The 12,295-nt window shown below is 30.3% G+C and overlaps 1 protein-coding gene across 1 annotated transcript; it reads left to right on the top strand.

Annotated features, from left to right (window-relative positions):
• The first annotated feature begins 1,638 nt into the window (after positions 1–1,638).
• On the top strand, positions 1,639–11,272 carry LOC110993314 (apyrase). The gene is made up of 11 exons (XM_022259523.2): positions 1,639–1,852; positions 3,851–4,073; positions 4,663–4,860; positions 5,052–5,182; positions 7,452–7,602; positions 7,818–7,944; positions 8,188–8,345; positions 8,771–8,852; positions 9,074–9,232; positions 10,379–10,527; positions 11,128–11,272. Exons 1-11 carry the CDS (start codon positions 1,743–1,745, stop codon positions 11,251–11,253), a joined length of 1,614 nt encoding a protein of 537 aa, XP_022115215.2. The 5' UTR covers positions 1,639–1,742; the 3' UTR covers positions 11,254–11,272.
• Positions 11,273–12,295: the final 1,023 nt, after the last annotated feature.

Genomic DNA, 12,295 nt, shown 5'->3' with positions numbered 1-12,295 from the left:
GATCATGAAACAGATTCAGAAATCTGAGGCCAAGACCTAAAGAGGTTGTTTTTTGTCACTCATTTTTTTTACTTTCTTTATATTATTTTATCTTCAAAAATTCATTTAATAGTTCTATGACGCATTATATTCAAAATTCTATCAAGATCGATCTACTCTGACGTCAATAAAAATTTAACAAAACCCTTTTAAATTCTTTGCCATATTTGTTTTTACAGCATTTGTATTAATTTGTATATTATATACTTCATTATTTTAGACTTGTAATTACTGTTTCAATAATTTTATAAGACATAACTCTCCTTTGATATTATGTCATATATCATATGATTGAACGTTACTTTAATTTTAGGATATTGATTCTGACTGTAGTCATACAAAAAAAGGCGTACAGAAAAAAATAATAACTGAAATAATAATAATATAGAAACTGTTTTGCTAATTATAGCAATTATAAATACAAGAATTGTTTAAATTTAGTAATATTTTATTAAGCTTGCTATATTTTTATATAGCATAGTTACATTTTTATTTAATTCAAAATAAAATTCTACTATAACAATAAATACAAAACATGAATAATTAAGCACGCACCGGCTAGCTTATTTTAATAAATTAATACCTAAAACTATAATAATGTCTTTGCTAGTACATATTTATAATATAAATGTAGTTATAGTCACGTACTATTGAAAAGTGTTTTAGAAACTTAAACAGTACGGTGTCACGGTCATTAGCTAATTATATATATCATTAAGAATACAATTGTATATTCTAATATAAGTACGTGACTGATATAATTTTGGTAATCATTCTTGTTAAAAATTTAGTTTACCAATTCGAAATTGAAAATATTATAGCACGATTCACCACAATACGATTTCATATTCATAAACTTCTTTGCGAACATTGTATTTTTTTGCTGGATACTTATTTACAGGTTAGTAATTAGAAAAATATTATGAAGAGAAGCTGCAATTTATCAAAATGGGTTTTCCCCATTAGGCCAAAGCGATATTCATGAGTCAAATGTATATAATATGACTGTGTATAGTCTTTTCAGCTTCATATCCAACACATTTTGATACTCATTTTGACAAAATCAATTGGTTGCTGATCTAAGTTTACATATTTTTGTTATTTTATGTTTTATATAAAACTGTAATTATTTTATTTATATCTCAAACATATTTATTGTTTATTTATTACTCTTTAATTTATAATGTTTTACGGTTTCGATATTGGCAAATATGTGAGGAACATGTATACTAACAATACAATAATAGACCTGTGTAGTAGTTTTATTCAAGGAGTACATTGTCTTCACATTTAATTATTTAACTAATGTATACAAAGATTGTAAATTCTATTTTAAAAGAGTAAATGTAGAGATTTTTGCCGATTCTTCTTCACACGAAACTACCTTTTGGAAGGGACAACTAGAATCACTCTGAATCAATTGGACCCTTAAAAATGATATTAGTTTTTAATTTATAAGTCACATGAAATCATTAAAGAAAAGTTGTCTGCATTGTACCCTTGGAGCTCTGAATTAATTGAATATCACTCTATCTCAAAGGAACAAAGGAACTAATCTGATTGACGGAGCTAACGGCTTGCACTCCTTATATGCAGATGAATAGGCAAAGACAAATTAGTGTTCCATAAACCTGCCTTTTGACCTGACGCGGGCGCAGTTTATCAACGAATATGTGACAGATGTAACGCGTTCCAAATTTAAAATGTTTCTCGGCGTTTTTCTGTGTGCCTTATTTGGTAGTGTTAGTGCAAGTGTTATAAATAGTGGTGTATTTAGATTGGATATTGTGCATTACAATGACTTCCATGCCAGGTACAGTCAGTATTAACATAAAAATAGGATTACCATAACGATTATGGTAAAATTAAATTATTTATACTACATCTTGTTTAAATTTTGTCGTATGTCGTACCTACACTAACGGTACAAGCAAGATCAGCTCATTGTAAGGATCATAATTTTTTACCGTTAGGCTGAGTATGAAATTTACGTTTAAGAACGTATTTATTATTGATGCGAGATCAATTATAATCTTTGCTCGCGTGTATTTATTGCATAAGTGTGAAAAATCTCCGCATTTTAATTAAATATGGCAATTCGTTTTAGCAAACTCTAATAAATACAGATAAGATGTGTTGTATGCGTCCGTCATATTCCTTGAATTACTGCAATGATATTACTATTGTAGGTTTTATCTTCAGTACATAGTGGTAAAATTTATGGGTCTGTTGGTAGTTTAAACCTTTGAACCGCTGAACCGGTTTTAAAAAGTATATCATCGCTACAAAGCTGTATTATTCCTAAATGATATTGTTCGATTACAGCTTCTATGGAAATAGAGAAGAAGCGCATGTATGAATTTATAAATTTCAAATCATGCATATAAACGTAGTATAACTCCTGCATATGTTTGTGTTTATTACTAGTTTCTGTAGAGAGGTGTAACCTTGGTTTAAGTGTTGAATTGCAACCCTGAGGTCGTGGGTTCATATTCCGCGTTTTCACTTTTAAAACTTTCTCGTACAGTGAAAGTAAAGATTGTAAGGATACAGGTATTTCTTGTGTCCAATACTGAACGACACGATGACATTTGGCTTAAAATTCCTTTCACCTGCTTATCTATTTCAAAGAAAAAGACAAAATGGATTGTAGCACCACTTGATATTATTATTAAGTAGTTCTTGTATCATATTTTCTTAAACATCTTTTGTTTGCATATTCAAATATTCTTTGGAAACGAAACAATAGGCGTGAAAGACAATGATTGTTAGTAAACAGCTAGTGATACAAAATTCACTGATAACCGTTACTAATATGCACTAAAACTATTTACTTAAATACATAGTTAATTGTTTTTCACCAAAAGATCGCAAGTGTGCTCTTGGAAAACAAATGCTAGAACACTTTAAAAATATGTATCTAAATTGTTTTATAATGTACTTGCGACCATAGAATCGATACGAGAAAATATGTACTAGCAAAGTCTTAAATCATGTCGCAAATTTAGTCTAAGCCATCCTAGTTTAATAATTACCAAGTAACAAGCCACGAACATCAAAAATTATTACATGTTAGACAATAGGAGGTTAAAAAATGAAATACACTACAATTATCATTAGAGATACAAGATTCGACAAGACATATCAAGGACTTCTCTGAGGTTATCGGTTTGATAGTATTGTTTTTCCTCATTTTGATTTCCTGTTGCCATTTTCAAGAAAAGTAATAAATATTAATTTGAATCTGTGATAGTTATAGCAGCGCGAATAGTTAAGCAGCAGAATAAAAAAAACATGCCAAGAGTTTTATTCTTATTCGAATCGTCACGAGCTATTTTAAAACTAATTTGTTATTCTGATAATTATGAATATTACTAAAGATTTTAGATACCTATATTTTGTGTTCGTAACTTTTGAGCCGTAAACTGTCTCGTTTTGAGTCAAATAATAAATGTTCACTTTACCTATACACAACGCTTATAACCACTCGTACTGCACTTGCAAACTTCAACCATTATTAGTAGTAATTATGCCTAATTAAATTAATTGTTAAATCCCTATAATTTTTCGATGTATATATATTATCTATTTCTCAATTATTTGCGATGAAATTGTTTTTATTTTTCCATTTCTAATTTAGTTGTAAGAATACATACTACTGATATGGACATTATTTCAACAACTTTTTAAAGGTTAATAATTAAACATTTTTAATAAATTTTCAACGCTCTTATCAATATATATTATTATAGTAATAAATTTTGCACGTGTTTGCTTTGAGTCGCGTTTTAAAATTCTAAGTTTATTACAGATTCGAAGAAACTACTGTGCAGTACCCAATATGCTCGACGAACGATTCACAATGTCTAGGTGGCTATGCCCGATTGTACCATCAAATAAAGGCTCTTTTAGCACAGAAACCTGGGGCCTTGCTACTTAATGCTGGAGACACCTTCCAAGGGACTTATTGGTACACTCTACTGAAGTGGAACATTACCCAGAAATTCATTAATTTGCTGCCCAACGACGCACACGTTAGTATTACGATAATGATGTACATTATTACATAACTAATTACTGCGTATACAATGACATAACATATGTAATTATTGTTATATATTACTTTAATAATACCACTCAGTCACTAATTTATTATTATAAAATTTATATTCTTTGAACAAAGATAATTTTTACATTTTATGTACTAACCATAATTTAAAATTATCAATTAGCTTAAAATCTATACATAGTATTCACTCACATTTGAAATAATATTCAATATACAAAAAAAATACGTTTTAAAATAATGTACAAAGTTAGAACTGACCATCCATCCATACCAAAAAACCAACATTGAAAACAATTTCTTATCGCGAAAGGTTAATTAAGAATTTGGCGGAAATAGCGTAATATCAACTGTTATAGTTAAAAAATGACATGATTAAGTTACCGATGATGACGAATAATTAATATGTAATTAATTAATTTAATTGATGTTTTTTTTATGATTAATTTACTGTCAATTGACAAATTGATGAGAATAAATTGATGATGGTAGACCCTAAAAACTTGTTTTTACTTTTTCCTTTAACAATTTTAAAAAATAACAATTTTCTATTGCAGGCAATCGGAAACCACGAGTTTGATGACGGCATAGCGGGCCTCGCGCCATACCTTGCGGCACTCCATGCCCCTGTCGTCGCAGCCAATATCGACACCAGTCAGGAACCAGCTCTAAATGACCTCTATAAGCCACACATTGTGGTTGAAAGGAAAGGTCGACAGATAGGAATCATAGGCCTTATAACGACAGAAACTCAAGTTAGTAAAGTATAATATTTTACGCGCGTTCAAGCGATCAAGGTTTTGAGCTACTATTACGCCTAAATGATATAGTTTTATTTAAAAATAATCCGTTATCTCAAGTGTGAGATGGAACATTGAGTTGTGTTCGAAGCTCAGATGTTGCAGCGATAGATTAAATATTTTTTATACAATCATTTAAATTACAGCTATCTTCGTCTCCCGGTAAAGTAAAATTCTTAGATCCAATAAAAGCGGCTAAGACAGAGGCTGAAGCACTCACGAAGAAAGGACTTGATATAATAATACTTTTGTCACATTGTGGGTTGGATATTGACAAGTAAGTATCCAACAGTCGTCACACCAGTATTTTATATAATCTTGATTAATCAGCCTTATACTAATCAGAATCTATTTTTTTTCGTGGGAAAATGCGTTACGCACATCGGCCAATTTAAATCATGGCCATCGGCTTATAAAAAGCATTAGAATCATGAGGAAACTATAGTCAAGTTCCAACTAAAGCCTCTCTTTCTTCTTTAATTCGCAAAAACAATTAAGACAGGACGATCAATTTGTCTTTGTAGTATCTTATCTTTAGTCACAAGAGTATAAATAGATTGATTATTTTTTTCTGAATTGGTTAAAAACGGTGAAAAGGTTTCTATTGTAAAAAACGACCTTATATCTAGTAGGCTTTTACTTTTCTTAGTGAAGTTTAACATTGTCTTGTTTGACTAATAAAATGTGGACTAAATATATAACATATTTTTTTAATACATATTCGATTTGAATATAGGAATAAAATATGTAGAAAATAAATTCTATTTTAGTTCATACGTTTGACTTATCGTCGATTTAAATGCAAGGACAGCGGCGTGCTTCGATATTTTCCAATAAACCTGTCAAATTACTAACTCGACACGCCAGCCGGGATTCAACTTATAGGGGACATTTTAACAATTCACTATTGAGAGGATAATATAAAATCTTCTAGGCCACAAGGCATGTAATCTCCTAGTTTTGTTCATTTTATTTCCATTATTTGTTAATTTTTTAAAACCCAATATTTATTGGAATAACATAAAAGATTAAAACATAATAGGTGCATTATGCATTCATTTTGTATGTTAAACCTATTATATACATTTTAAGTGATAGGAGCATCTAGGGCAGTAATTATAGCAAGACCTAATAAAACACAGACAACTTGATGCCACTCATTACTTGGGAGCAATCCTGAACAGATACTCAGCCAAATTAAATAAACACACATGATTGTGTATTTGTACTATACTAGTAATAATTAACGGTCCCAAATAAACTGACCTATTTGGATCGATATATACATAATTTGTTAATAGTCCATAGAGACCATGACCCCGCCGTAGATGAACTTAACTGAAAAAACGTAAACAAACTCAGCAACGAAATACGGACCAAAATATGCGTGCATTCATGATCCCGTGCTAAACCTGAATGCGCGGATTTCAAATTAACCTAGGTAAAATCCGAGGCTAGTTACACATGATTCAAATATAAAAAAAACACTATGTCACAGTTTGAAAATATTTTTTTACGAAAGGTCACACCTTGTTCAAATGCGTTTAGAATCAATTTGGTTACGGAAAGATTTTAATGTAATGTGTTGAATTATGACGAATTATAATATTTTTATTAAGTACTAGCCTTGTTGCTATACTAGTCAATATCTGTATTACGCACATTTATAACGATAAAATATCTATTTTGTAATATGTTTATTTCCAGCGATAACAGACACCTTTTTTGCTTGAATAATTAAAAAGATTATTGTAAAAGTTGTAATATTTATGATTTGAATTTTTTAAAATAATAATAATGACTATGGAATCATATCATATCGACCAATAAATAGTCTTTAATTTATAGATCGAGCAACATTAGCAAACACTTCACACCATAATAGAATTACTTGTTAAATAGATTGTAAATTATAACGTATAAGTTTCGCCAATGAGTTATGTACTTGATGCTAGAGTTTTTGTCTGATATATTTAAGGGGTTAGGCGCTGTATGCTGAAATACAGGTTCACCCCTAGTTAAGCGTCAGATAAACCTGACTAATTTTGTATATATAACTAGCGCAATTAGATATAAACTTTTACCGGTGAAACAAACTTGAAATAAATTATTATTATATTATTAAATAAACTACTAGTAATCACCGTTTCGATCTCATATAATTTTACCAGCTGACAGTAATGCTATTGCTCCGAATTATATATATCCCTACCTTTTTTTTAATATAATTTATATGGGCCAACCGCCCTTAATACAAAAATTGAAAGGTTTTAGCCTTGATTTTTATTTTCACGTTTGAGTAATGGAGGCGTTTAATTCAATTGGTTATTCGTTAAATTATTTTTAGCTTCCCAAAATTGCACTGTTTGAGTCAACTTTAGTTTTTGGGCCTTCATTTTACAGCTTATAGTTTGTGCGTTATGCCTAAAGCAGATATAGACCGTTATCTACCAAGAATTGAACTAACTTATATATATATATATATATAATATATATATCATATATATATAAGTTAATTAATATAAGAATGAATTGAATTTGTTTAGGAAAATAGCACAGCAGGTGGGTGAAAATATAGACATAATTGTCGGTGGTCATTCACACAGTCTCCTTTGGAATGGCGAATCTCCGAGTCACGAGGAGATTGCAGGGCCTTATCCCGTTATTATTGAGTCGGAACTACGGCCTGGACATAAGGTTAACTATGTTTCTTATACATATAGTTGTATATCAAGAATCTTAGTAATATTATATAGTATATTTGAGAAGACTGATGTACTGTTTGATATCTATAGGTATATTTTTTCATGGTTCAATATATTTTGTAATAAATCAAATTCATACCTATTTGTATTTGATGTGTTATAAGTTAAATTATTGATTGATTGTATAATATTAGTTTATGTTTATAGATTCTCATCGTGACTGCATCAGCATTCACAAAATATGTTGGAAATTTGACAGCGTATTTTAACAGAAACGGCGATTTACTTAATTTCGAAGGAACACCAGTCTTTCTTGATAAAAAAATTCCTGAAGGTATGTGGTAAATATTTATTTCGAGATAAAAAGATAACATTTGCATAGATTAATAAATCGTAGGTTTGAATATTTGTACCAAAACTTTACATAGTTGAGAGTAAATACAATGTTAAAATAAAAATTAAAGCAAATTAAAAAATACAAATAATTAACGAAAAATTAAATTTAAAAAATATTTCCTTAAGAGGCGTGACACAAGGCGAGACTTAGAATATACTAAACTCTGTTGGTTTTTTGTAGATTTAGCTATCAAGGCGCTGTTAAAGCCTTATCAAGAACAACTCCACTCTGTGGTGAAGGAAATCATAGGAGTAGCAAATGATAACCTTATCATGACGGAGTGCGGTGGGCAAGAATGTGCCATCGGAGATATTTATGCTGATGCTGTGCTTAGTGCAGTAAGTATTATTAAAACTTAAGTAATCCTTGATCTCAATTTACCGGTTACCAATTGATATATTAAGCTTACATTTAAAAATAAATTATCTATTAATTTATTTTCCAATTGTGAATCACTTTAAATTTAAATAATTTTATTAATATCGGCCTACAGCAGTATTTAAATTTGCCCTCTGCTGCTTGCTTTACTAATTAAGTATATATTTATTCTACTCTTTTTCACGTCCATATACACATTCAATGTGCGACCAAATATGGCCGTGGTCTTCCAGATAATTAAAATTAAATAACGATGAAACAAAAATAATAAGTGCGAAATTAATTGGCTTATTCTTGTTGCTTGTTCTAAAAAAATAATTTCAAGTGCTTTACAATTTTATTGTACCAATGCTTAATACTTTCCCACCATCTTACGCTTTTTTAGGGAAAAGAAATAGCCGATAGTAATTTGACACATGTAGCATTTTTGCTAAGGAACACGATACGAGGATCTCTTTCCATAGGAGGTATGTCAATGAATAATTCACTTTATTATAATTACCTTACTGTTACTTTTTTAAATTCTCAATTAATAAATAGTAATAGATTTACGTTAATTTGATTCGACCATAATAATCAATACATAATCTTTGTCCAGCGAAGTGAAAATCTTAGGAATGGACATCTTAAATGCTATATTAAAATTAGTAAGCAAAAGGTTATTTCGTTGGTTTTTGCTGTCTTGCAGAAATATCGAGAGGAGATCTCATCAACACCTTACCATTTACAAACGATATGGTGACGTTCATTGTACCTGGTAAATACATCTTGGAGGCATTTAAAACATGTACGACCAACGCGTGGGTGAGAAAGCCATTTTCAGGACCCTGGTTACCGCAGGTGGCAGGTATGTTCTCATGTTAGAGCGAGTACAAAATAAATTCACTCGCTACCTCTACAGGAGACTGTATGGAGTGTATCCCTTGTATCCGCTTATGTACCCGACCCTGTTTGTTCTGGGTATGGTGGGATACGACCAGCTAGGCCTCAGAAGAGAGGTAGCTGTGACCGTTTATATATTTAAAATACTTACGGGTCGGGTGCATAATCCGGATATAATGGAGAGACTGGGTCTACGGGTACCAGGTAGAAACCTGAGGCTTACGTCTAAGCTTTTGGATGTACCGCGCGCACATTCCAACTTGGTTAGCAAAGCGCCACTCACGCAAGCAATACAGATCATTAACAAAATTTCCATTGAGGTGGACCTATTTGTTTGTACGCTGGCTGAGTTCACAAGAGTTGCTTGCTATATTGTTAGTTATAAGATTTAGGAATTTTATTTTAATTTTTTAATGTTTGTATGTAGGTTAGTTGGTGTGGGTAATATAATGGAATTCTATCGCATTAGTTGTAACTGTAAAGATAGGAAAATTTAATGGAAAATAAATAAATAAATAAATAAATTTAAATTTTACCAAACTTAAACGAAGTAACTTTCTAATGTAGTCTTTGTCTTTACAAACTTAGGGTCATGACATCGATTTCACTTTAAATAGCACTAAATTTTGCATACAAAGTCTAAAAATCAGTCACTACAATACCAACACAATCTTAGGAATTAATAAAAATATATTTATAATTTATGACATCGAGAATTGGAGTTTGTACGATAAACAATGGCGGAGCTGAAAATAGAATTTAAGACGATAGTTAGATCTTTTTGCCCCTATTCAATTCGCATTTAAATGACAATGTATATCGCAATCCTTCGTCGTTTATGTTCTCAAACATCACTAGTTAAAATGAGGTCAATCAAACAAAAATATGTTAGGAAAATGAGATACACGTGTGAAAAATACATGAAAAATCAAGAAGGTGCAGCTCTAACCAGATCCATGGAACTTCCTCACAATCGAGTAGCTCACAGAACATATCACAAGTTTTTGTATCGGAGAAGTCGCTTAGGTGGTTAAGTTGTCGTGGTTTAATATTAACATAAAGTTATTTTAGAACTAATAGGTTTAGTATGTATTTTAATGCATTATTTCAGGCCTGAAACTAATACTAAACTTAACCGGTGAGGTACCGGAAGCGGAGGTGTTAGTAAACGAAGATGGCGATTACCATATGTTAGACCCGCAGAAGGAGTACCAGCTCACTACAATTAATTTCGTGATTAAGGAGGGAGGAACTTTTGACGTAAGTATTTACACCACGCCAAATGATTAATGGTTGCCAGTTTTAATCTTTTAGTTTGTATGCCTTCGTCCTTCGAAACTCGAGCAAAACTACAATCATTTATAAAATTTATAATTGACTTTTGATATATTTATATTGGTGGGTTAAAGTTTAAATTATTTAAAAACATTTGTAAAACATTACACAACGTTAATTGATCCTATATAAATATTTACTTACTAATTTGTTAAAATCGCGATGTTATTGACGTCATAACATTGCGATTTTCATAAATTGTCACGTAATTTAATAAAAATTATTTTAACTAATGCTCGATTTATTCAACGTGATTTATGCCCGACATTTTTCTGAAATTGTCTAAAAACAGTGCCTTAAAGTTAAAATTAAAATATTTAATATACCTATCTGATGTAAATATGTGCCTGGAACTAATTTAAATAAATTCAAGGTAGTAATGCTAGCAAATGTAAATAAGGATAATCTAATCTATTTATTTAGTAAAAAAAGGAATATAGGAATTTAGTAAAGAAAGGAATATATATATATTAAAAAAAAGTAAATAGGTTTTAGAAACTTCAAATTTAAAAAATATCATTCCAGATGTTACGTAAACATGGACGAGACTTCAAGATTGTCGGCAAGGATGTGGATGTCGTTGAAAAATACATAAAGAAGATATCACCTATCACGCCCTATCTCGATAATAGACTCACTGTTATAAATTAAATAAAGTTGATTATTTTTAGACCCTTGTTATTTAAACAACTGTTAAGTGTAGATAATGATTCAAGAATTATCTATGTTGATCTTAAACAGTAATTGTAATAAAAGTTGTATTAGAATACACACCTAGCAAATTTTATAAAATGGTTGTAGATTTATCATAATATTATATTGTTTCAATGTGAATCACTTATCTGTCGTGTTTTGTTGTTTTTGCTTACCTGATATGCTCAGCTATCGTCTTATGCCATCGAAGATTTTCTGAAATAGCCATTTAATAATATTCAACCGAATATTATTTATGGCGATTATATATATATATATATATATATATATATATATATATATATATACTAGCGGATCCGACAGACGTTGTCCTGTCTATACGTCTTTAATTTGAAAATTTAAAACTTTTTTAATAAGCTAAAACATTCTGGACCATTTTGATGAAAATTATTATTCAAATGTTATGACAATATCTAACGATCCAGCACATGGTCTACAATAACACAATGCTAACAAAACTTTTTTTTAATTTGATCGCAGCGCTAACTGTCGGGACAGACTAAAATTAAAATTCGAATATTATTTAAAATTTGACAGTGCGATGGTAACGCCGTCTGTCGGATCCAATGTAAAACATTCCAAAATCAACAACTACTAATTAATTAAAAAAAACATTGTCCAGCAGACAAAATTGTGAATCTAAACCATTCTCGAATCTCCACGAACACACACAAAAAATTTCATCAAAATTGGTCCAGTCGTTTAGGAGGAGTTCAGTCACATACACACGCACACAAGAAATATATATATTAAGACTAGCGGATCCGACAGACGTTGTCCTGTCTACACGTCTTTAATTTCAAAATTTCAATTTATAATAAGCCATTTTGATGAAAAATATTATTCAAATGTTATGACAATATCTAACGATCCAGCACATGGTCACACACGATATAACACAATGATAACAAAACTTTTTTTAAATTTCGGGACAGACTAAAATTAAAATTCGAATATTATTTAAAATTTGACACTGAGA

The sequence above is a fragment of the Pieris rapae genome, chromosome 3 (assembly GCF_905147795.1).
Source record: "Pieris rapae chromosome 3, ilPieRapa1.1, whole genome shotgun sequence".
Classification (NCBI taxonomy): Eukaryota; Metazoa; Arthropoda; class Insecta; order Lepidoptera; family Pieridae; genus Pieris; species Pieris rapae.
Note: the sequence above shows the minus strand (reverse complement) of the source record. Positions and strands in the feature narration are given on the sequence as shown.